The sequence below is a fragment of the Zonotrichia leucophrys genome, chromosome 15, assembly GCF_028769735.1.
Source record: "Zonotrichia leucophrys gambelii isolate GWCS_2022_RI chromosome 15, RI_Zleu_2.0, whole genome shotgun sequence".
NCBI lineage: Eukaryota > Metazoa > Chordata > Aves > Passeriformes > Passerellidae > Zonotrichia > Zonotrichia leucophrys.
The window spans coordinates 1,887,898-1,913,023 of NC_088185.1; the positions used below are offsets into that span (position 1 = coordinate 1,887,898).

General features: G+C 55.3%; 1 protein-coding gene across 19 annotated transcripts in view; it reads left to right on the forward strand.

The window, feature by feature from the left end:
* The window catches only part of NCOR2 (nuclear receptor corepressor 2), a 290,104-nt gene that overhangs the window by 257,630 nt on the left and 7,348 nt on the right, over nucleotides 1–25,126 (forward strand). For 13 of the 19 annotated variants that reach the window (XM_064727114.1, XM_064727123.1, XM_064727117.1 and 10 more), the window contains 23 exons: nucleotides 337–457; nucleotides 1,337–1,574; nucleotides 5,778–5,933; nucleotides 6,319–6,458; nucleotides 6,540–6,645; nucleotides 7,324–7,428; nucleotides 8,301–8,404; nucleotides 10,813–10,963; nucleotides 14,393–14,545; nucleotides 14,869–14,955; nucleotides 15,415–15,689; nucleotides 16,476–16,839; nucleotides 17,582–17,812; nucleotides 18,213–18,458; nucleotides 18,601–18,750; nucleotides 19,166–19,306; nucleotides 19,416–19,578; nucleotides 20,095–20,528; nucleotides 21,988–22,131; nucleotides 22,230–22,372; nucleotides 22,699–22,892; nucleotides 24,391–24,537; nucleotides 24,834–24,979. In XM_064727114.1, coding sequence (XP_064583184.1) covers nucleotides 337–457; nucleotides 1,337–1,574; nucleotides 5,778–5,933; nucleotides 6,319–6,458; nucleotides 6,540–6,645; nucleotides 7,324–7,428; nucleotides 8,301–8,404; nucleotides 10,813–10,963; nucleotides 14,393–14,545; nucleotides 14,869–14,955; nucleotides 15,415–15,689; nucleotides 16,476–16,839; nucleotides 17,582–17,812; nucleotides 18,213–18,458; nucleotides 18,601–18,750; nucleotides 19,166–19,306; nucleotides 19,416–19,578; nucleotides 20,095–20,528; nucleotides 21,988–22,131; nucleotides 22,230–22,372; nucleotides 22,699–22,892; nucleotides 24,391–24,537; nucleotides 24,834–24,979 — 4,139 coding nt within the window. The remainder of the gene's footprint in view (nucleotides 1–336; nucleotides 458–1,336; nucleotides 1,575–5,777; nucleotides 5,934–6,318; nucleotides 6,459–6,539; nucleotides 6,646–7,323; nucleotides 7,429–8,300; nucleotides 8,405–10,812; nucleotides 10,964–14,392; nucleotides 14,546–14,868; nucleotides 14,956–15,414; nucleotides 15,690–16,475; nucleotides 16,840–17,581; nucleotides 17,813–18,212; nucleotides 18,459–18,600; nucleotides 18,751–19,165; nucleotides 19,307–19,415; nucleotides 19,579–20,094; nucleotides 20,529–21,987; nucleotides 22,132–22,229; nucleotides 22,373–22,698; nucleotides 22,893–24,390; nucleotides 24,538–24,833; nucleotides 24,980–25,126) is intronic. The other 6 variants (XM_064727125.1, XM_064727128.1, XM_064727116.1 and 3 more) reach the window with 1 other exon arrangement.

The following is a 25,126-nucleotide window of genomic DNA, read 5'->3' on the forward strand; positions in this document are numbered from 1 at the left end:
TAAACCTGGGCTGGTCGCCTCGCTCCATAACACCCAGCTCTAGAGTGCATTTTCCCTCAGGTTTGTTCTGGACAACAGCAGATTTGCTAGAAATAGCATGGGGATGAGGGAAAGTGGGCTCAAGAGCCTCTTGAGCCAGACATAAGGGTCTTGTTTGGACATGTAGTCCCACGGGGGTTGTCTTTGAGCCCAGATTCCCAGCAGCCAGCAGCGGTCCAGCACGCTCCTCTCTGATGCAGAGGATGTGCTCTGGGTTTGGCAGCACAGAAGAGCAGGGGTGCAGGGTGTGGGGGGGCCATGGAGCCTGTCCATGGCTGATGTCCTGTTTGGTTCCAGGTTGCTGTCCCCCCGGCCCAGCCTGCTCAACACCGCCAGTGACACCCGGCTCAACTCCTCGCCGCAGAAGCCGCTGGACCTGAAACAGCTGAAGCAGAGAGCTGCTGCCATCCCTCCCATTGTGAGTACCCTGCTGGAGAGGGCAGGGGCTGGGAGCACAGCCTGTGCCTCGTGCACGCTCTCCCCCTGGGCCCCGTGGTGTGTGTCAGGGTTGCAAGGATGTGCTCATCCCTGGGGATGGCCTCTGGTCCAGAGAGCTGTGCCTGGGCGGTGTGAGCCCCCGGCCAGGCAAGGTGCTCCCTGTGCAGAGGGTGTTCCCAGCTGCTGGAGCAGCTCTGCCAGCAGCATTTGGATGTCTCTTGAGCTCTTTTATCAGAAAATCGTGGGAGGTCTGGACAGAAAAAGCTTCTCACTGCCACATGACTGCTGCCTCCCATGGGTTTAAAAAGAAGGAGTGCACCTTCCCAGCCCTGCACTTCATCTCGTGCTTGAAGGATATCACCTTCCTCACCCAGGAGCTTTGCTTGGTCCCCCTTTTTGACTGCTCAGTAGCCATGTATTGAAAGTACTGATATGGTGGCTTGGGCTGTGGGAAGAAGCATCCTGGTATCTCCAGGGTGGGCAGGGAGGAAATCCCTGTTTGGGGTTTGCATGATCAGGGAGGACCCATTCCTGATGCTCCTCCAGTTTCCCATATTGTAGCTTAAGATATGGCTGCTGTAATGTAACTTCTGGCAGAAGCTACAAGCACGTAACTATAGATTACGGTTTTGAACAAGTCTGACTCTGTCCTGTAGTATCACCAGCACAGAGCTGGTACTCTTTGTCACGGGCTTTTGAAATCTCCTGTGGCTAGTGAGCTTTGACACCCTGTTTGGCCTCTGCTAAGACTTGCCATGCTAGTGTGGGGCAGGGACTTCTCCTAACTCCTGATGTCTTTAAGATTGTTACGGATGTCAACAGCACATGATGAGCATCACCAACTCTTCCTGCTTTGCAGATTTCCGAAGGTTTCTCAGAGGGGGTATTGCAGAGCGGAAGCGCGAAGCCTCAGGTGCCTCCCCACGCCTTGGCTCTCTACCAGCAGCAGATCACAAAAGCCCACGAGTCTGCCCGCGAGGACATGCCCCCGAGCAAGCTGTCACAGTCCCAGCAGCAGCAGGCTGAGAAGGAGCAGCAGCAGCCCAGCAGCAGCCCCAGGGGGAAGAGCCGGAGCCCCGCGGTTGGCGAGAAGGAAGGTAGGGCTGTGTGCGCGTTTATCCGCGCGGAGCACCCGGGCTGTGCAGCTGCACGCAGCCAGCAGCCTTCCCCCTCCTAGGTGAAAGCTTGTTTCGACCCCTGAAAGCTCTTTAATAGCATCTTGAGGCAGGACGAGAGAGGCATGGCTAATTTCCCATGTTCATTAGACAGTACATGATGTCTCATTGAGCCCACAGCAAACCGGGCAGTGTGGAGCGCCAAGGAGGTGAAGATTGCCTTTATTAGCATCTGCCATTCACCAGAGAGCAGAGGGGCCTGGAGGCATGCCAAGGCTCTGGGTACAATGGCTCTTTTCTACCTTGCTGGCTTTCTATAAAGAATGCTTTTAATGCACAGCGGGGACCATTATTTCATTTAAAATCAATGCTAATACTGTGACTCGGAGTCCAAAGGTTCCTGTAAAGATTCCCAGTGCTTTCTCCCCGGAATAGCTCTGATGTGGTTTGGCTGCCTAATGAGCAATTCAGAGGTTCCCACCATAGAGCATCTGAAGCATTATTAGCTTGAGCACCTGGGGATCAAGGTTAAGGAGAGACGGGAAGTCCTGATGAAACCATCCTCTAAATGTGTTTTTAATCTGAGTGTTAGAGTCTGTTCCAGTTCAGAGTCTGTGTCCCTGCCCCCTGTAGCTAGCCTGTGGCTCAGTTGTTAAGGAAGATGAGAGGCTGTCCCCAACGGCACAGTCAGGGAAGTTGGGTTTGTGTGGTGCAGTGTCCACCAGTGCTGGATCCTGAACAGGAATGGGTGCAGCTGCAAAAATCACCTGCTTGTGCACGGAAGAGAAGGGTGGATAAGACTGCACTGAGGAGGCACTGGACTTGGCAGTGATGTTTGCTGGAAAATCACTGCACTAGTTCACCCTGGGGCAGCCAGGATTGTGGCAGCCTGCTCTGCAGTGTCCAGGCCAGGTAGTTATTCCTCAAGCTGTCGTGTTCCTCTGGACAGAAGGATTTGCTTGCATTGCTGGCACTTGGCCACAATTTTTTCAAACAACAAATAGCACCATGTGTGCATCACACCTTCAGAATGTTTTGCATATAAGCAAGGAAGGTGACTGCTCACCTTGCAAGAAAGGGAGTTTCCCCTAAGTCGTGGCGTTGCCACCCGTGAATTCCCATTTCCAGTAGATCTTATCCTGCTGTGCTCCTGTTTGCTGCCCAGGTGTAACAGTTCCCCTCCAGCTCTTCCTCCCCAGTGGCAGGTAATCAGGTTTGATCTCCTGTGCTGTAATCCTGTGCAGATCTGATGCTGCACTGCTCAGCTTCCTTGTGAGCTGGGTGCCACTGCCAGCCCTCCAGCCCTGAGCTCTGCATTGCCCGTGTCCCAGTGCTGCAGCTCCAGCTTCCTCCTGGCCACAGCAGGATGAGGAGGTGAGGCAGATGAGTGGGTATGAGGTACAAGGCAGACTTTAGGTGTTGAAGTCACCCACTCCACTCTGTGGCCTGCTGGCACCGTTATCAAACACAAGGATCTGTTATCCAGGTGGATCTTTTGTTGCTTTGTTCTCTGCAAAGCACTAATGATATGAAGCACTTTATTCTCTCCTCTGTACAGCTCTGAATATTTCATGTTAATGAAAGTAATTATGCCTCCCTATATCCCTGCAAACATCTCAGTAGGTCTTGGGCTCCAGCTGTGTGCTCTCCAAGCCCTGTGTGGCTGTGCATCTGTGCTGGGTGCCACAGTGGGGCTGGAATGCATGTGGACCCCAGGGAGACATAGGCTGGTCTCCCCTGTTCATAGTGGGAACACATTTCCCTTTGGAAAAGCAGCAGGTTGTGATGAGTCACCTCAAGGGGAGAAATCAACTCCCCCAAAGCCTTGGTTTCAGTGCAAGTATGGACTCAGGCACTGTCTCAATTCTGTCTCTGCCTCTTGGAACACATCCTGGCTATGGGTCAGGGGTTAGAAGGGAGATAGCCAGATATTCCTGGCAAATCTGTGTGCATCCCTTCCCTCCCCTGCTCTCTGAGCCATCCCAGTGGAGTGGCAAGCCTCCAGACTGCAGACATGGCTTGGAGTTAAACAGGAGAGTCCAGCACAGCCTGCAGAGCCCTCTGGAAAGCAGCCCTGTGCCACCTCTCAGCAAGGGGCTGACTCCACCAGAGCAGGTACTGCTGTTCCTCCCTGGCTTGATAAGAGAGCTGGAACTCCTGCAGCCGCTGCGGAGATCAACATCCTTCTCACCGCTCTGGATCCGCTTCAAAGCCAAGCCTTGCACACATCCTGGCCCAGGCCTTGGCTGCCTCACAGCCGCTGGCTGGGGCTCTATCAGCTTGGAGGGTGGCCAGGCAGCCATACCTTCCTGAGCCCTGCCTGCCCTTCCATGAGGAGCTGCTGATCCCGGGGCTGGGCAGAGGCAGGCAGCCCTGCCTGGATCTCACCGGCAGCCAGGCGGATCCCTGTGCCCGGTGCCGAGTTGCTGTCGGGCATATCTTTGGTTATCACTGGTGGTTGGAGAGCCAGCAGTGTGTTTTGTGTTGATTTAGTTGTGTTTCATTTGGCCTCTGTAGGCGACGGGGAGCCAAGAGCATTAATTTGGATGACGGATCATATAAACTCTGACTCCTTCGCTCCCATTCCAGGGACTTGATAAACGGTAATAGGAACTCTCTCTTCCCCGTGTAAGTGCTATTTTATCAAAAGCTGGCTGAGTTATAGCCACCCTGTAATGCGGGGGCAATTAGGAACTGGCCACATTTCACAGGCTGGAGAGGCTCGCAGGGAGGGGACGGCTCCCACGGGGAGGGGAGGAGGACGGGGCTCTCCGAGAGCCATCCAGGGTGCACACAGCCTGGCTGACAGTGCCTTGGCTCCAGGGAGCATCTTCAGCTGGAGATCCCAGCGCTGTTTGCCCCCACACGAGCAGAGCTGAATGGGGCCGAGCTGAAGGGGAGAAGATCAGGGAGTGTGGCTGTGCCAGAGACTCTCCAGCAGTGGGGAGGATGTGCCTGGGTTCCCCTCTGTTGGCAGGATGAAGGGATCCTCTCTGGGATCCTACAAGCGGCCACAGCCAGGGTCTGCTCCCACCAGGCTGCAGAGGTGTGAGTGCCTGCACACCTCTGTGTGCCCAGAATGGATTTCTTCTCTCACTGAGGCAGACAAGAATAATCTCCCAGCTTCTGAGTACACTGAGCATTAATAACGATAATGTAGTAAAGCCTCATTAAATTGGGCCTCTGATAATCTACTTGCCCTATTATTAGGCTTAGCAGGATTCAGCATCTATTTTTATCAAAAATTGATGGTTAAAGGCTGGGTTCATTTGTGATTGCCATTGTTTACTGCCCAGTTTCTAATTTCTGGTCAATGCAAACGTTACACAGGTGGATCTGGGTAGGAAGGGCAGTGCAAAATGAAGTGTTTATTGATTACAAGCAAATCCTACCAAACCTGCCTCTCCATCCAGAAAAGGCTGTCTCATCCATCTGCTTAGCCAAGCGTGAGGATGCACTTGGCATAGAGCTGGTGCAGATGAAGCCTCTCTTTTCCTCAGCATCTTCCAGCACATGGCAGGGTTCAGGTGTCCCCAGCACAGCTCCTCTATCATTAAACTCTCCTTGGCCTCCCTTCCGCCTTTTTATAGCCAGGATGAGCCCAGCCTGGTATCCAGGATGGGAAGCGGGTAATTTTGGGAAGCTGCACACCACAGTGTAGTCACCAGGAACTGGTACCCTCTGGATGTCCCCCATGCTCCAGAGGAATGCCAACATTGCTGCTTCTTGGCTTTAAGCTCAGGGAAGGATTTGGCAGCATCATCATTAATCCTCCAGCCCTGCCATGCTGGGATCATGTGGAGCTGTGGGCACGGGCAGGAGCTGCCCAGGAGCAATTCACTAATGGCCACGTCCTGGCAAGGAGCTGGACTCTGCATGTCAAAGGCCATCTCTCCTGGGTGGGATGGCACCAGGTCCACAGTGAGCACCAGCAGAGTCACCAACACAGACACCCCACTGCCCTTTAAATCTGAGTGAAATGAATGCTGTCAAATCCAGGCAGTGACACTGAGCTTTTTCCTTTTAGCTTGGTTGGAGAGTTCAGCCTCACCTCGTGGCCACGTTGGACTGAATTGAAGCCATCTCCTGTGCTTGGAGCTGGCTCTTGCTTCCCTGCCCGTGCTCACAGGGACCCCTCACCCTGCTGCCCACTGACCATGCAGTTTCTTTCTGTGTCCTTTGCAGAGAAGTCCGTGCATTTCTCAGCCATTGCAGAGGTTCAGAAGCTGAGTGCTGAGTCAGTGGCTGCCTCCTGCTGGCCCCCTGTTCTGTCCTACCCCCGGGATGTGATCAAAACTTCTCCCCAGACGGAGCCCCACTTGTTCCAGTATAACCCACCAGGCAAGTAAAACCCACTGGCTGTGTGTGTGTGCCCTCACCTGCCTGAGCTGGGACTGTGCTTACAGCCACTGTCACAGGCTCTTTAAAGGCCCCAGGGTGGTCAGGTGTGTCTCCCAGCTCTGGCTGGGGCAGGTGTAGGGATTGTCACAGAGCAGGGTGGGTGCAAAGTCAGACAGGTTTATCCCTCTCTGGCTGGAGGGCAGCTCATCCTCTGGCTGCAGAGGGGACAGGGCAGTAATTTAAACTATTCCAGTCCTTTCCAAAATGCCTGTGTGACTTGCAGGCTCACAGCCAGCCCCTGCTCCCTCCCATTCCCCTTCTGTCCCTGATGCTGCAGCTGCTCCGCCTGCCCTCAGTCTCACTGATGTTTGTGTTCTCCTCACAGGACACCCCATCCCGCTGAACCTGCATGAGAGCTCTCGCTCAGGGCTGCAGAGACTAGCCAGCATCTCCAACCCTCCTCCCCTCATCTCCTCCACCAAGCACCCCTCCGTGCTGGAGAGATCCGTCGGATCCATTTCCCAGGTAGGGCACTGATAGGTGTGAGAGGTGGAGATGCCTCTCCGGGACCATCAGTTGCTCCTGACCTCTCCTCTTGCCCCACAGGGAATGCCCATCCAGCTCCACACACCCTACAGCCCCGAGCACGCCAAGGTCCCCGTTGGTTCCATCACCATGGGCCTGCCACTGGCCATGGATCCCAAGAAACTGGGTAAGGAACTGGGAGAGGAGTTGTTTTTCACATGTTCTGAAAGCAGGAGGGAGCAGAGCTTGCCAGAAGCATAGGGGAAAGGAGGAGCACAGGGCACAGCAAGGGAGCACAGAGAGAACTGCTAAGAGGATGAAAGGCTTAGTCCATCAGGGGAGCAGAGACACAGGGAGCTAAATTTGTGCAGTGTAGGAAAGCAACAGCTCGGTCAGGGACACTTCCCAGCCTATAAATACCCTTCAGGTAACACTGTGATCGAAGGAAGGAAATATATTGTTGCTCCCCAGGCTGGTAGGATAAAGAGTAAATGGCCTGAAGTGAACAAAGAAAGTGTTTAGTCTGCAGATTTGGAAGCTCTTGTTAACAGCAGGAGGGAATGGGTGAGGGATCAAGCCTGGGGAGGAGGGATATGAGCTCTGTTTCTCACTGTATGTGGGTTCTGTTATAAACCAGCACAGAGTTTCCAGTGTCAGCTCTGGTCTTGGTGTGGGCAGTGCCAGGGTGAAGGATCTGGCTTTGCTGGATGGCATTTGTGCATTCACCACCCTGGGGAAGCCCATTCCAAAGATTTGGAATGGCAAAGGTGCCAGAAGGCGCTGCCTCCGGGCTGGCGCAGCCAAGGGCTGTGGCCCCGTGTCCTGCACCTCTGCTGATACCTTGTTAATGTTTTATGTTTTCCAGTGCCTTTTCCTGGAGTAAAGCAGGAACAACTTTCTCCTAGAAGCCAGGCCAGCCAGCCAGAGAGTCTGGTTCTGCAGCCATCCCAGGAGGGCTCCATCCTGCGGGGTGAGGACACGGAGCGGGGGGCACGTGCCCCAGCTGTGGGGAGAGAGGGAGGGAGGGATGCTGGCACTGCCAAGCCTGGTGGATGCCACACTGGCTGCAGCTGCCCAGTGATCTCAGGTTTGACTTCTGGAATTGTGCCCAGCCAAAGGGATCTCTTTACCCCTTTTCTCTGCCTTCCCAAATCAAATCAGGGCCTCAGGTGTTGATTCTGGTGGAGGTTTTGTGTTCAAGGGGCACCTGAAAATCTGTTGCTTAAAACAAAGCAAGACCTGTTTAAATTACATTAATTGTTATTTTCGTGCTCTTCATTGTTGGTGCTGCAGCTATCAGGGACCCCATTTTGGGTAAATACAGCCCTGATGGGTTTCTTTCCCCATTAACCAGGCAGAAGAAAATAAATGCAGAGGTTTCTGGTTTGTGAACCCCCCAGTTAGACAAGTCAGGAGCCTGAGTGCTGTGGGCTGGCTCCAACCCAGGACAGATCTGTGTGAATGAACTCAAGCCACCCTGAGCTGCATCTCACCACAGATCTGCTCTGATCACATCAGGAGAGGCTGAGCCAGGCTGTGCTTTCTCCCAGGTCATAAATCTGCCCAGCACCTCCACAAAGACAGCAGGGAGCTGATAGCCTCAAAAGACCTATATTTTCCCTCCTCTCCACCCCACTGTCACAGGGAGGGGTTTCTCAAGAGACTTGGCACAAAGGGTTCTGCAAGGTTTGGGATTGAGCACTGACAGCTCTTGGAGGGTGTCCCCTCCAGTACCACAGAGACTGGGTCAAATCCTGCCCTCAGTAATCTCAGCCCCACGGGTTTTGTTGAACAGCTGAACAGCAAATCCATCCCCCAGCTCACAGTTTTTGTGTCCTACAGGTACTTCCCTCAGCTCTGCCTCGGGAGGAAGCATCACCAAAGGAACACCCACATCCAGGCCCCCTCCGGAGTCGCCCATCACCTACCGAGGCTCCATCACACATGTAAGTCCCTTGTCACCCCTGGGTGCTGCCAGCTGCAGCCTGTGGTGCTGGACATGGGCACTGGGGGTTGTGGGGCACGCTGGGTGTGCAGGACAGGGCTGTGCAGCAGCTCTGTGGTGCTCCCACCCCATGGAGCCCCTCAGAGGGGTCTGCAAGCAGCCCCCACTGGGGATGGCACGAGCGGTGTCCCATGGGGTGAGCACTGCAGAGGAGCAGAGCCCAGCAAACAGCAGTGCAGCCTTACAGCACCTTTAAACCCAGCTTTGCCTTTTGTAGCTGTAGAGAACAGAGGCAAAGGAGCTGTAAATGGCTCTGGCAAAATCATCTTGTCAGGGCAGGAAAGTGGAGCGGAGCAAAGGAGATGGGTGGAGGGCCCAGGCCAGGTGGAGGAGGGAGGAGGCTCTGAGGGGCAGGTAAGGTAGCAGGAGCTCCTGCCAGGGCTGAGCATGCTGTGCTGGGGGTCCTGCCCAAAGGCTCTTCAGCAGGAAGATACTTTGGCCTTAATCTCCACCATCCATCTTCAGAAGAGCAGCTGGCAAGCGGGCGATAGTTTCTTGCAGTGTGAATTATTGCTCATCTGGTAACAGAGCAGAGAGCATTAAAAAAAAAAAATCTGTTTCCCATGGGGATTTTATCTGGCCATCATTCAGATATTTAAAGACATTCAGGCTCCAATTTTTGCCTGCCTTCTTCAAGGAGGATGGCCATGTTCGCTTTGGCCCTGGGGACCTGATCCTGAATCCTGGCCCAGAGCAAAGGCTTAGCTTGCCTGGTGCCCTGTGTCCAACAACTGCCAGGAGTGGGTGCTCAGGGGCTGTAAATAACCCATCAGAGCAAACACTTGCTCCATCCTCTCAGATGCTCCTGCAGCAGCTGTGGGCAGCAGTGGGTGGGCGTGAAGGACCTTGAGTACCATGTGCCAGTTGAGGAGATCAGCAGAGTTTGTTGAGATACTGTTTTGCATCCAGTTAATGAATCCAGCCAGCTGATGAATCAATCCAGATTCCTTTGTTTGGCTGGGGATTAAGGTGCCAGGGCCAGACCCAGGGCATTGCCTGGCTCTCCTGCTGGCCCAGCAGCCTGCATCCCTCTGCTCCTGCTGGGATGAAGGAGCCCCCTGTTCTGGCAGCAGCTCCTGGTACCAGAGCTGATACTTGATCTCAGATGAGTCATCCAGTTCACAGGAAGCAGATCTTGAATATATGCTCTCTGCTCTGAAGCCATCTGTCATCACTTGCTTTCACATCCCCTCGGAGCACATCTGTGGAGGGAGGTGCCTTACCTGGGGCTGGGAGAGCCATTACAGGTGCCCAGATCTGCTGCCAGGGTGGGTGCCCAGGGCACTGAACCCACATGCTGGTATGCTCTGGCTTTTGGGGACTGCTGCTGCTCTGAGGGCTTGGTGGAGAGCAGGGGCACCCCCAGGCAGGGGTGGGGAATGAGCCTGAGTGGCACAACCTGGAAGCAGCAGCAAAGCTGGCGGGGGCATCACGTCCCAAGGCTTCCCCCAGGCATCAGGCCCAGGGCTTGCTGGGGTTAAATGAGCTGAGTAGGCAGGTGTCAGTCAGGAGTGTCGCTCTGACAGCATCACTGTGCCTTCCCAGAGATGGGGAAGGGGGTCTGTCACCCCGTGGTGGCTGTTCCCAGCTGGCACCGACAGGTTACACTGGCAGAAGGGTGTTAATCACCAGCGACTCCTCAGGGACATCAGCTCCGTGTGTTTTGAAGGGGATTCAGTGGGCAGGTGCTGTGAGCTGTGCCTGCTCGTGGTGAAGGAGAGGTTTCAGCTCACACTGGTGTGTGTGGGGAGCCTGCTGCTGTTCCTGTTGGAGATCTGAGGCAGGCTCTGCTCCCTGACCTGCTGCGGGACCGGTTTCGCTGTCGCTGCTGTCTCGGCCGGGCGCGCTGCCAGCCCAGCTCCCACACGCAGGCAGCTCCCTGAAGGTCACACTGCTGCCAGCAGCTGTGCCTGGGTGGGCAGGACATCTCTGTGCCTCCTGTGCCAAGCTGGGGAAATAGGCTGCAGGGAAAAGCTAATGCTGGAGCAGTGCCTGCTGTCACTAAGGTGTCCTCAGGGGAGCACCAGCCCTGTCCCCCAAACCTGGGGAGAGGGAGCAAGGCAGGCAGCTTACTCCAAAACACACAGGGTGAGAGCTGCTGTTTCTGTGCTCTCCTCATCCCCTGCCTCTTCCCAGCAGCCTCACACAGATCACGTACCTTTTTACTGCTGCTCGTTATCATTCTCATCAATAATTAAGCTGCAAGTCCCTGGCTGTTGGCTGCGCCAGGAAGCGGAGGCCGGGTGTGCTCCCTGCGCTCAGCTTCCCGCGAGGAACAGCCTGTCCCCGCACGGCGTTTGCTTAATTGGTTGTGACACTGTTAAATATGGATCTTGGTGGCTTTCCAAGGGCACCCCGGCAGAAGTGCTGTACAAAGGAACCATTACCAGGATAATCGGAGAAGACAGCCCCAGCAGAGCAGAGAAGGCGAGGGAGGATGCCGTGCCCAAAGGACATGTCATCTACGAGGGCAAGAAAGGCCACGTGCTGTCCTACGAGGGTGAGTCCTGATCCTCTCTGCCTTTTTAGGGCAGGTGCCAGGGGTTTGTGCCACTGTGGCTGGGACTTGGGAGCTATTTGAGGAAAGGCTGATGAAGTACAGCGGACCAGCCTCCTGTCTCTGCTTCCAGTGCTTCTCTCCCTTCTCTCCCTTCCCGCTCTGTGTCCATCTGTCCCGTGTGGTTATCTTGTCTTAGAGATGGCAGACAGGGTTGCAATGATTTTGGGAAACAGGAATGAGGAGAGGACCAGATAGGAAGGTGTTACCTTCATCCCTAGCACCCTGTAGTGGAGGGGGACTGATTGAAAACATTACAAGAGCACTCCCAAAGTCTTGGGCCAAGGTGGGCTCAAACCTGCAAGATGGAGGCAAGTCAGGTAGTTCAGCATAAAGGTTCATTTGGATGTCAGGTTCTCACCTGCATTGACTTGGGCACCCTGAGGCTTTTCGAGCATGGGACTGCCCTGCAGGAATCCTCCTGGACCCGGCCTCAGCGTCTGGTGAGTTTTGCTGGAGCTGTTGGAGGTGGTGAAGCCATTCCTGCATCCCACAAGGAGCCTGTCTGGGGATGTGGTGGCTGCACCCCTGCAGCACCAGAAGGCTTTTCCTTGGTAACTGCCAGCAGTGCCTCAGGGCATCAGTGGTACCAGCAGGTGGTCAGCAGCTGCTCCTGCCTGCTCAGCCCATCACAGGACTGCCCCTCAAAGCTGCTCTGCGTGTCCCAGTGCCTCCCGTTGGAGATAAGCAGATGTTGCTCTCCAGTGAGGCTGGGAGCAGCCCCATTCTTGCCTTTCACTGTGTGCTGGGTCAGGCATCTCTGCTGTGGAGCTGGACTCCTGCTGGCTTGCACCTGTAGTCAGGAAGAGCCAACTTAGAGATGCTGCAGCCCTGAATCCTCCTGGGGTGAAGCATTGGTGTGCATAGGGATGGCTGTCCTCATGTGTCACCTCCCTTCTCACTTGAGTTTGGAGATGACTAAGGAGCTGATCCCAACCTCAGCTGCCTCAGTAGGTGTCTCTGGGAAGCTGTTGTGCTGCCTGAGCCCTGTGCCTCCCTCCCTGGGGCACCATATCCATTCCAGCCTGGCAGCCTGGGCCCTGTGGGCAGTGCTGCAGGCAGTGTGTCCCACAGAATTCCCTTTCCTCATGGCCACGAGTGCAGGCAGCTGCTTTCATCACAGGCTGGGTTGTCTTATCCTGGACTGGAGGCAGAGGGTTCAGGTCAGGCCACGGGGACAAGCTCCAGCTGTTGTCACCTTTGTGTGTGTCCTGGGACCTTTCAGGACAGGGCTCTGTGCTGTGCCTCCCTCCTGCCACATGGAAACTGGCTCACAGCTTGTCCCCCCAGGGCCACTGTCAACTCTAGCCCAGATTAGAAATGTCACTGAGGAGGACTTGACTGGATGCCCTTTGGGACAGTTGGCAAGGCTTGGCCCAGGGAGGACTCAGGAAGTGTTTCAGGACTTGTTTGTGCAAGAAGCTATTTTAATCACCTCTGCCCGGGCTGGGGGTCGAACGAGGCTGATCTCAGAAATAGCAGCATCAGGGGGAGATGGGGAGTGCTCCTGGCAGTGAGGGCTGCCCGTGCCCAGAGCTGGGATCCCACTCCAGGCAATGAGGGAGAGCTGCAGACCAAACTCTCCCCTGTTGTTTGTGTCAGCCCGAGTCCCCCTGGCTGCAGCCTGTGTCACCTCCCACGCTACCCCCCATGGGCACGGATGAGGAATTAATTCCTTCCTCTCCCCAGCAGCCTTTTACATGCTTGGTAGCATTTATCACATCCCAAGTGATCCCGTGAGCTGCTGCAGCCTTGCCAGCCTTGCCTCTCTCCTTCCCCCTGTAGAACCCAGGGAGGCTGAGCAGCCCAGGAACAGAAGAGTTAAAAAAAAAATTAGATAAGAAAACTGAAACTGTTGGTGATTATGAATTTTGGCAAGCAGAAAAAAAATTGCAAATTCTTTAGTGTCATGAGGGTGCTTAAAATAAAAGAGCTGTAATGAGACGAGATCCTGTAGCATGTGTGAGCTGAATTGTGCTAGATTGGTTATTCTCATCCTGCATATGATTGCTGATGGCTTCTGCAAGGCGAGGAACGTGGGTTTGGAATGGTTTTCTTTCTGTTTAGTCTCTCTTCTCCCTCACGCCCTCCCCCTGCTTCCCGGTGGCACAAAGGGTGCCCGGGAGCGCGTCCCCTCCTGCACAAGGGCTGGTGGCAACAGATGTGCCTTGATGACAGGGTGCACATCACCCACATGGTGCTTGGCTGATTCTGAATGTCACCCCCGGATTTCTGCTGGCAAATGGAGCTGAAGCAGAGGCTCAGGCACGGACCCCTCTTGTTTCCCCACACACAGCCCCAAACACTTTGTGGATTGAGTGGGTGCTGATTGCGGAAACCAACAGTGGGTGTGAAGTTGTAATAATCCCATTTTATTAATTACTGGTTTTGCCAAGGAGGAGTTTTGTTCCTGATTGTCCACAGTGGAATGAATGTTTTTTAACTTCCCTGCTTTCTCTAATTGTACAACCACCTTCTCTACCCACAAAGAGGAGGATCAGTGCGCTGGCAATCCTTGGCAAGGGCAGCCTGGCCAGGGATGATGGGCAGAGGCGTTTGTCTCTCCTAGCTGACATCCTGTTTGGAGCTCATGGCACAAACCCAAGGCATTCAGCTGGATCAGAAGCTGCTGAATTCACAGCTCGCTGCACATGATGGGTGCCCATTGCCCGGGGTGAGCCTGGTGCTGCCTGGCATGGGCTGGGCTGTGCTGGTGGTGGGGCTGTAGCTCAGGACAGGTGTCCACTGCCTGTTCACAGGGAACCCACTCCAGGTTTGGATCAGGGGGCAGTCAGTGGTCTCTCCTCTCCCCAGCCCTCACTCCATCAGTCTTTGCACCATCTCTCCCAGTTCCTGTGTGTGCTCAGTGCTGTTTCAAAGGAATCATTCTCAGCTTTGCTTCTCCTCCGTTTTCCCCGATTCTCTCACCCAGGGAGTGTCTCGGCAGATGTTAAGGCTGGCCAGGATCCCAAACAGTAGGTGTCTAGCAAAAATCAAAACAAACAAGGAAAAAAAACAAAACTCCCCAGACCCAAAGAGTCAAGTTCAGTGGAACTGCAGCTGCTCCCACTGGCTCAGGGCTGTCCTGCTGCCTACGGATGGCCCCACCAGGGAGGGAGGGGACGGGACACGACTGGGTGGATGCTCCTACCCAAGAGGGAGGCACAGAGCTGGAGTCTGAGGCAGGCAGGGAGGGGAGAGAACACCAGCTGAATTTCCTGGAAGCCAATCCCGTGCGATGTTTCTGGCACCGCGTAGTGGCGGCTGATGCTGGGATGAGATCTGACCCCTGAGCAACGCACACAAACAGCAGTAAACACCCTCTCCTGGCCCCTGCTGACTTTCCATGCCTCTTGGTGTTCCCCCCTGCAGGTGGAGTTGCTGCTTCTCAGTGTCCCAAAGAAGACAGCAGGAGCTCGGGAGCTTCCCATGAGACCACAGGAACTAAGCGGACCTATGATATGATGGAGGGGAGGATTAGCCGGGGCTTATCAGCCCGTGATACCTTATCTACCAGCATTGAAGGTGGGTCTGCATGAGACCTTTCACCTGGGTTGTGTTACTGACCTGTGGAGATCTCATCTTGTCTCCTGTCTACATGGTGCATCTGACCAGCATGGGATAAAAACAGGATGTAGACTGGTCTCTTTGCCTTGAGTGTCTGTCCTGACAGACCAGCTCCAGGAATACAAAAAAAGGGGCACATTTAAAAAAAGGAGAAAATAATTAATTTAGAAATTGTTGGTATTTATCCTTGTTGTCCCAGGCATCCCTGGTAACACTGTCATGTATTCATGGTAAATTAATCGCTGTGTCACAGCCTGACTTTCCCTCTTGGATCTCTTTAGGTCTCATGGGTCGAGCGATCCCTCCAGACCGACACAGTCCCCATAACCTAAAGGAGCAGCATCACATGCGAGGCTCGATTACACAAGGTAACACCTGGGAGCACAAGATGGGCATGGGCAGGGGAAGCACCTCACATGCATGGCCCCTTGTTCTCATCATCAGGGTGGGACAGGAGGAAGCAAGGACGGGCACGTCAAGGTCCAGCTGCAGATCTTTGCAGCCCCTGCTTTGTGCTCAGAGAGATTTTCAGTCTTGCTCAGCTTCTACCAACCTGAATTCTGCCAAAGTCAGGGACGAAATTGTCAGTGATTCGCATGAAGCAGGTTGAAATGAGTGTGAAATGGGTGCAGAAGGTGGTGGTAGATGTGAGGTGGACCAGCTGCATTAGTGCTATAGCTGCCCTGTGGGCTCAGTTGGGCACCAGTCCCTGAGTTACATGTGTTAACTGGAGACCCCCTAGAAGTGGGTATCTGAATGGGGACTGGGAGTCCAGGGTCTGCCTGGGGAGTCACCCTCTGCATCCATCATCTCCCTGGGGGTTGCAGGAATACCTCGGTCCTATGTGGAGGCCCATGAGGACTACCTCAGAAGAGAAGCCAAACAGCTCAAGAGGGAAAACACTCCACCAAGGGACTTATCTGATGCCTACAAGGTCAGATCTCACGATCTGACTCCTCTGAAAATGAAATCAGCCCATGAAGACCTGGTAGCCACGGTGAAGGAAGCAGGAAGATCAATCCATGAGATCCCCCGGGAGGAGCTGAGGCGCACACCCGACATCTCTCTGACCAGACCTCTGAAGGAAGGTTCCATCACACAGGTGAGTATGGAGTGAAAGTGGATGAGATCAGTTCTGCTCAGATTGCTGCCCTTGCACAGATCCTGGGAGCCATTCCCAAGGTAAAAGGAGAACAGAGACAGCTTTGTGTTGCATCACTGCCAAGAGCTGACGCTCTGCTTGGGTACAGGTTGTCCTGCCCCATCCTTTGAAGGGATTCCTTCCAATCCAAACCACCCTCTAATCCTTCCCTGCAGATAAATACAAAGCCCAGGGAACCCCTGGCACATTGAGAAAGCAATGATCCATCTAGATGTGTAAAGAAAAGGGGACACATTTGCCTCTTTTCCAAGGACAGAGTCAACTCGGTGCCCTCAGCATTTGTGACTCTGGTGCACATAAACTTGGTGTCCTCCCTTCATGGGCAAGTGGCAACCCAGCAGGGCCAGTAGTTAGGATGAAACATGGCATGATATCTCCTGTTGGTCTCCAAATATTTGCAGGGTTCCCATGGCACCTTGCAGTCCTGTCCCATTTCACTGTGTGTGTAGGAGAGAGGCGTGATGGGCACAGCCAGCCTTCGGCAGTGACTCATCATCATCATCTTGTTGGAGCACAACAAGACATGCAAGATGGGCCCTCCACCCTGCCCTGTTCCAGTGGTTATCTCTGCTCTGCCGACGGCTGTTGCCTGTTTGACTGAGCAAACCTTGTGTATTGACCCACTGAATGAGGCACGCTGAGTCCTGTTGGGACTCAGTGGGATGCAGTCACTGGGCTCCTTCTGTTCTAGGCCCCTTTGATGTCCCCTCTGCCTCCTGTCCCCAGGGTACCCCACTGAAGTATGACAGCGGCTCTTCCTCCTCGAGCACCAAAAAGCACGATGTGCGCTCCATCATCGGCAGCCCCGGCAGGACTTTCCACTCTGTGCATTCTCTGGATGTCATCCAGGACCCAAGGAATCTGGAAAGAGCTTACGAAGAGAGTCTGAAAAACAGGCCAAGCCCTGTGACAAGCTCAGGTGGCTCCATTGGCAGAGGGGCTCCTGTGATTGTACCCGAGCCGGGCAAACCCCACCAAAGTGCCCTGGGCTATGAGGACCACCAGGCAGGGCACAGCACGGCCTTCAGCAGCCACTTGCACAGAGGGTCTCCAGTGTCCACACGGGAGTCCACCCCACGGCAGCACGAAGGTACTTGGCAAAGCTTTTATTTGATGGTAAAATGTCTAACAGCCAGGCAGGTGAGGTGCACAGGAGGTGGCTGCTGACCCCACCTGCCCGAGCGATTCCCAGCAGGTGCCTGTTGAACCTGTTCTTCCCAGCACCCCACGCCCACAGCTGACTCACAGCACTGGGGTGGCTGCCAGGGACAGCTGGGGCTCAGTGCCCTTCCTGGGGGTGCTCACAGTGTTGAAGTGAGGGCACCTCACCTGCACCAGGGTAACCAAAGGGAGACTTGGGCCAAGGCTGGTGAAGCCATTGGTGTTTCAAAAATGTCCTCCCTGTCCCAGCCACGGCCCACAGCACTCTTTTTTCCATAGGTGGTGATCAGGATAGCAGTGCTTGGGACACTGGGTGGGAGATGTTCACACTTCTCACTAACAGCAGCAGTGACCTCCTTGTGCTGAAGAGCGTGGCAGCGTGCACCAGCATTGGCTTGTGCAGGCCAGGGTGAATGCACAGATTGCCCAGCATGGATGTGCTGGGGTGAAGAGATGATTTGGGAAAGGCCTCTCTCCCAAGGGGCAGCTGGGACTTGGCCCACCCTGACCTTGGTGGTGTAACAGGGCATGCAGTGCAGGGAGGAGGGAAGGCCCCTCAAGTTCAGGGTAGCTACGATTGTCCCTGTGGGACCTGCTTGGCCAGAGGCATCCCTCAGGGACATGGCTTGGCCACAGTGCTCAGTCTGTGACTCATTTCCTTCTGCTCTCAGCAGGCAGCATCACTGCTGGGAAGCCGGTGTCCCAGGACAGAAAGATCACCCCCGCATCGAGAGAGCTCAGCAACTCCAAGTCTCCGCACGCCCCCGTGCCCGACCACCACCACCCCATCTCGCCGTACGAGCACCTGCTCCGCGGTGTCAGCGGCGTCGATCTGTACCGAGGGCACATCCCGCTGCCCTTCGACCCTGCTGCCATCCCCAGGGGGATCCAGCTGGAAGCAGGTACCCTGGGGATTATGTGTAGGGCTATGAGGAGATGTTCTAGTGCAGAGGAGTTTTGGACTGATGTGATGTGGGATGGGAGGGTGCCTCGTTGTGTCATTATGAGCATGTATAGGGTGTATGAGGCGGTAAGTAGGATTGCAGCTCCTGTTAGGATAATTCTGAAGGCGGATCAGTTGAAAAGTGTGACTGTAATGGTTAGTTCTGCTATGAGGTTTGTTGTTGGAGGGAGGGCCATGTTTGTTAGGTTAGCTAGGAGTCATCAGTGGCTATGAGCGGTAGAAGGGGTTGAAGGCCTCGTGTAAGTAGCAGCTGGGCTGGGGGCACGGTTTTTTATTTTCCTTATGCCCCAAAGCCTGAGATCTCTGGGGTTTCACATCTGCACCCTTTTCTCTCCCAGCTGCTGCTTACTACCTGCCAAGGCATCTGGCTCCGAGCCCCACGTACCCACACCTGTACCCCCCGTACCTCATCCGGGGCTACCCGGACACGGCGGCCATGGAGAACCGCCAGACCATCATCAACGACTACATCACGTCGCAGCAGATGCACCACAACGCCGCAGCCACGGCCATGGCGCAGCGCGCGGACATGCTGCGCGGGCTGTCACCCCGGGAGCCCTCCCTCGCCCTCAACTATGCAGCAGGTCCTCCAGCACGGCACTGCCCAGGGGTTTGGGAGCAGCAGGGGAGGAGGAGGCTGGGTCAGGCTGGCACTGCCAGCTCCAGCACAGCCAAGCTTGCAGCAGCTCGGCGTTGTCCTGACAGTGCTCTCACTTCTCTCTGCAGGCATCATCGACCTGTCCCAAGTGCCACACCTGCCCGTCCTCGTGCCCCCTACCCCTGGCACCTCTGCCACCACCATGGACCGCATCACTTACATCCCTGGACCCCCCCAGACCTTCGGCAGCCGGCACAGCAGCTCCCCGCTCTCCCCAGGTAATGCTGCAGGTTGCTTTTCCAGTGGGAAAATGATTGAGGAGGACGCTCATAATCAATCCAACACCATGGGCTCAGCATGCCAGGACAGACTGGGAGACCCCAAATTAATTCTCACTCAGGGACTGACTCCCTCTCTTCCTGCTTGTTGAGGGCTTCCTTGCTTTTCCTCCTTCTTCCCCAAAGCAAACAGCTCTGTGGAAGGTCATACCCTGGAGACAGCACCACAACAGCTATTCCATGATTTGTCTGGGTTTTGTCGCGCTGGTTGCCCTCGTCTGTCCCGCTCCAGGTGACCTTGGATGGAGCCATTCCTTATCTGCTCTGCATACACAGCGATGTGAAGAGCAGGCAGCATTCCCAGGGGGAATTGCTGTGTCTGCAGCCCTCTCACTGCCTTCTGGTTGGGTTTCAGGAGGGCCCACGCACATGACCAAACAGTCAGGATCGTCGGTGTCCGAACGGGAACGGGAGCGGGAGCGGGAACGAGAGAGGGAGCGTGAAAAATCCATCCTAGCCTCCACCACAGTGGAGCATGCGCCCATCTGGAGACCAGGTAGGCTGGGGAGGAGTCCATCCTCCGCCCTGGGACCTGTGCTGGGTGGAAGGTAGGTTAGGGCTGTGGGACAGAGAGCTGAAGAAGCTGTTCTTTGTGGTCTCCCCAGGTACGGAGCAGTCCAGCAGCCGTTCGTCCTCCCACTCTCACAGCCACCAGCACTCTCCCGTGTCACCCCGCACCCACGAGACCATCCAGCAGCGCCCCAGCGTGCTCCACAACACCGGCATGAAGATCATCTCCTCGGAGACCCCCACCCCTTCCGTCCTACGGTACGTGCCCCCACCATGGTTTCCAGTGCTTGCCTGCACCAGCACTTAATTAATGAGCACCTCTGAGAGGAAGGACTGGGAGTTGTTTTCCCTTCAGTCTCAGTGGGAGAAGGATTGGGCTTTCAGGGAAGTTGTGGTGGGGAGAGGCACATTTTGGTGCCCCAATTCTTTTGCTTTTCCTGCTGCCAGGAGAAAATGTAGGAATGTGCGTGTGCCCAAATACAGGTGTTACTCCTCATGCTGAAGATCGCCTGGTGGTGGAGTTATCAAGGTCTCTGGGACCTGTCCATGGGTTTTGGGTTTTCCAGTCAATGCATTCAGGCCCAGTACCCTGTGGCCAGTTACTGTGGAGGCTCCATCCAGTCCCTCCTCACTGGCCCTGCATGGCCCAGCCATATGCTCAGGAGGCCTGGAAGGAGCTCAGCCAGGCAAAGCTGAACACTGAGGCTCTGTTAACAGCATTCCCTTTCTCCACGTGCTTCTCTCACCTTGGCCTTGTCTTCATTTTCCTTGCAGATCCTCCTCCACCACTACCACGTCACCGATCCGCTCCGCCGCCTTCCCCTCGGCCTCCAGCCTGCGCTCCTCGCTGGGCGCGGCCGACGGCTACGCAGCCCCCCTGGAGCCAGCCATGCTGCAGAAAGAGTCCTCGAGGGGGAGGGAAGCCAAGGCAGAGCGAGCCCAGACTGACAACAACGTCTACACCTCAAAGCTGCCCAGCGGGGCCAACCTGGAGCAGTCGCCTTCGCCCATCAAAGCCATGGAGTCGAGACCCTTGCCCGCCTCCGGAGCTGGCTCCTCTCATCACTATGGCAGAGGACAGGGGAAAAGCCAGCAGCACCACCACCCTCTGGACCAGCAGCACGCAGCCTCGGGCTCCGAGCAGCACAGTAGAGAAAAGAGTCAGAGCAAACGCTTCTCCGTGCAGGAGCAGGAGCTCCGAACACTCGGTAAGAGCACCACGACAGCAGCAGTAGATGTGATTGTCATGCACCACATGTCCTGTGATAAGGGGCAGCAAGAAAGAGGCTCACTGGGTAACCACCCCACTAGTGATGGTCAGAAGTTGGAGGGCAGAGGTGAGAGACCTGTGGTCTGACACCCGTTTTATTTCATTGCTTCTTATTTTCAGTTGCACATTTGGATATTGACTCCATCAGCTCCCCAAGTGTGCTTGTCCCTCTGCTCCTTGGCCATTATGTTATTCCAGACTTTTTTATTTTTGCGTGTTTTAAGGATCTTCCCTTCTTCCACCCTCTTTTAGCTTTTCCAGTTGCCAAGTCCTGTTTTGCAAATGTCCAGTTCCTGGTATTGCTTTTTACAGACAATAGCCATTTGCTAATTTTGATTTCCCCATCCTTAGAAATTCCCAGGCAGTCTGTAAAGAACAGTTGTGGGTAATAAATCAAAGGAGCAAAGTGGAGAACTGGGATTGTGAGCGTGACAAGGCTGCTGGCCATCAGACAAGCACTTCCCTGCTCATGAGCTGCAGGGTCTCTGAGGGCTTTGTGGGTCTCAGCATGGATGGGGTCCCTGTGCTCAGGGTGACCTCACTCAGGGTCCTGGTGGTGGATGCTGCCCAAGGTGGGCACTGTGGCTGTCCTGAGATCACTCAGCCCAGCCATGCTCAGCAGCCGTTTCCAGAGCAGACCACAAGAACCACCTAAGAGGAATCTTGTGTAAGAGAAAAGCACTGGGGTTGGTTATTCCAGTAGAAAGTGCAGGGAGGGGGATGGATTTCAAGGTCTGGGTCATTCTTGATGGGACCAACCTTCAACCAGAGCATTCATCCAGGCTCTCACTAGCATGCAGAAGCAACGAGCAGTCTGTAGGGGTTTGGTGGGACCCCATCTTCAAGTTGCAGCAGCTGCCTTGGCCATCAGCACGGGGAGTTCCTGTCCCACTCCTCTTCCTGTATCCCAAGGATGGAGAGAATGCAGCAGCATGGCTGGGAGAAGAGCTGCATCCCATCGCACCCCTCAGTCATGTCTGGTCCTGGCACCTTCTAGCAGTGTGTTCCAGGACTGTGGATGCACTTGGAGACCTCTTGTGCAGCCTCCTCCACTCTCTCTGGGCATCGCTGTCCCTCTGGGCATAGTGGGGGTTTCAGTGGGTGGAGAAATGGGGAACAAACTGTGAACCTGCAGAGGTTGGATGTGGTCCCTCGATTTCATGCTGTCACCGAGAGCTGCTGAGTGTCTAGTTCTGCAGGAATGAGACATCACCTCTTCACAGCAGCCATCACCACAGCTGGACATGGCTCTGCAGCATGACCTGCCAGGTCTTCCCTCATCTTTTTTTTCTCCCATTTTGCTGAACATGTGACTTTCCCCACAAGCAATGGTGCAACAGAGCTAGGGAAAATCTAAGTGAGCTCCTGGTTGTAACTCCCTCCATTTATTTCCTCAGGCTTCCATGGAGGCTACAGCCCCGAGCGGATGGAGGCCGTGAGTCCGGTGAGCTCGCCCAGCCTGTCCCACGAGAAAGGGGCCAAGCTGCTGCAGGACACTGAGAAGGGGCACGGGGAGCATGACCTGAGGCAGAAGCAGCAAGGTGAGAACAGGGGCTGGCTGTGCCCCAGTGCTGGGATGGCATTCGGAGAAGGGGACACAGATGTCATCTCATTCCTGCTCTCTCCTTGGTGCCCCCAGGCTCGCTGAAGGCCTCGGCCCCCGAAGCCGCTCACCTGCAGCACCTGCGGCAGCCCGACGGCCCCCAGTGCCAGCCCCTGCAGTCCAGCCAGAGCATCAAGGGCATGAACCAGCGCGTGGTCACGCTGGCCCAGCACATCAGTGTAACTAACTAACTAACTTCATCCACCCCATCCCTTCCTGCTGGGGCTCCAGGGGGAGGGAGGAGCTCAGTGAAACATGTCTGGTGGGGTGGGATGGGATGGGAGTGACACTGACAACCTCAGCTCCTCTAGTTGGGGGCTGGAGAGCAGGGGGCATCACCAGTGTTCAGCCCAGGTATTTGTGTCCCCAAGAAGCCCGTCACAAAAGCTGTTGCAGACAGGAGGCAGAAGTTCCATCTGCGGGGACAAATCAGCCTATTTCCCCCTGCTCACCCTCAAGACAAAGCTTGGAACCAGCCCAATTTGTGACCGTGTTTCTGCTGCAGGAGGTGATCACGCAGGACTACACGCGGCACCACCCGCAGCAGCTGAACTCGCACCTGCAGGCGCCGCTCTACTCGTTCCCCGGCGCCGCGTGCCCCGTGCTGGACCTGCGCCGCACGCCCAGCGAGGCCTTCCTGCAGCAGCAGGAGCACAGCACGGCCGCCCGCATCTCCCCGCAGGGAGAGGGGGGGAAAAGGTGAGCCCAGGGGCCAGCCCGGGCTGGCACGGGTGGGTGTGGGCCAGCCTGAGCTCACATGGGCGCAGGGGAGGTCGGGTGGGTGCCCTTGACTGCCTGGCACGGCGGTGAGGGGTTGCACAGTGTTGCAGATTGGAGTTGGCGTTGCTTTCCCAAGCTTGGTGCTGTGGGGATTTCCTGCTTACACAGCCCAGCCACTCTCTCATCTGGGCGTCTTTCCCCTGGGGTGGTGCTTCGTTTCATCCCTGTTGTCCTAGAGATGATTTTTAGACTCCCTTAGAGCCCATGCATAATTCTGTTCCCAATCTGGCTGGTGTCACAAGGATGGTTTAGGTGGAAATGGATCTCTGGTGTCACAGGATGGTTTAGGTGGAAATGGATCTCTTGAGATCACCCAGCTCAGCAGTGACCTCTTGCAGGTTACCCTGGTTGTGGCTGCTTGGGTTCAGAATATCTCCACTGCTGGAGACAGCACCTCTCTGGCCAACCTGTTCCCAGCATTTCAGCACTCTGACAGGAAAAAGTTTCCTTGTGTTGGGATGGAATTTTATGTGTTTTGCTTGTGCCTGTTGCCTCCTGTCCTGTCACTGTTCTCAGTCCCTGACCACAGATGATTCCACAAAACCTGAAGCAACATGTTTTCCATTGGTTCAAAGTGAATTTTATCTTCATCTTTCAAAGTGAATCAGCAATTTATTAGACACAGGTGCCCTGACAACTGGCATTGTTCATTTCAGGCACCACCTGTATTTGTTTTAATGTCACTTTCAAAACCCCTTGCTGCTACAAGGCAGGTCTGATTGCTGTTGTATGGAATTAAAAAATGGGTCTGTCTTCCCACCCAAACACTCACTCAGATGTATCCAGGAGTGAGTGGTCCCTTGTCAGTATATGGGATTGTTCTTCCTGGCTCTGCCTGGTCCTGGAGTTGGCTTTACAACATGAAGGAAAAAAGCTCAACCCTGACCACCCAGTGATGAAAAAACTGGGGAAAAAAGAGAAACCACAGAAAGAACAAAGATGTAAATTCCCAGAACTGGCTGTGAGGAAATCCTCGCAGACTGGAGCGTGGCTGTCTCCCAGCTCTGGCCACGGGCAGGCATCAGGGGCCAGCAGTGATCCTCCCCAGGATGCCCCAGCCCCAGGCCCCTCCTGCAGCCACCCAGCTCCTGTGTGGCCCTGACACGGAGGATGGGACATGGCAGGTTCTGCCTCTGCTGTGTTCACAAATAGAATCAAAAGCAGTGTCTCCAAAAGGTTACTGTCACAGCCCTCCACAGGGATCCATGTGTCCCTGCCACCAGCAGGTCCCTCCTGGGTGGCTCAGCTGTCCCACTTGGGGGATCAGGCCCAGGGCTTGGCTCAGCCCAGCTCTCCCTGCCCAAACCCCGCTCTCCCTCTGGCCGTGCTGCAGGAATCCTTTCTGTCCCATCCCCGATGTGCTGCACAGGGACAGGGCTGTCACAGTGACCCCATGGCCTGTCCCCTTGCTGCCCAGGTCCCCGGAGCAGGCCAAGGCAGCAGCAGGGGGGTCGGAGAGCTGCATCGAGCCCGTGTCCCCGCCCGACGGCGCGGGAGAGCCGGAGCACGCCAAGAGCGCCCCGTACCCCGTCCTGTTCCGCGAGGGAGAGCCCATGGACCAGAGGTACGGCCTGGGAACGGGCACTGGGGGCACCTGGGGAGGGGATGGTCCCACCCATGGCCTGGCCAGGCTGCTTTCCTTGCTGCCCAAAGCTTGCCCCATCCCAGGGGCTCTATTTGTCACAGCTGTTCAATACCACGGGGTGCATTTATCATTGGGACAGGGAGAGAGGTGGAGGTGCTGAGTATCCCAGGAGCTCCCAGCCTGATCCTGAGAGTCACACTGGGGGAAGAGGCTCTTTAGGTAGGACTTTGTGCAGGGGATGTTGCAGAGGTTTCCAATGGTCTTTTGCTCTGCAGGATGGGGTCCAAGTCCCCAGGAAACAACACTCAGCGTCCAGCTTTCTTCAGCAAGCTGACAGAAAGCAACTCTGCCATGGTGAAGTCCAAGAAGCAGGAGATCATCAAGAAGCTCAGCACGACCAACAAAAACGAGACGGAGTACAGTAAGAACCTGTGGGGAATGCAGGGCACCAGGGGAGGAAAAGCCTCGAGGACACATAAAGCACAGGAGATTTGGGAATGGATGCTGCTGTGTTAAAGGGCTCAGAACTCTCAGACAGCTCTGTTTGCATTGAAGAGTCAGGCTCAGT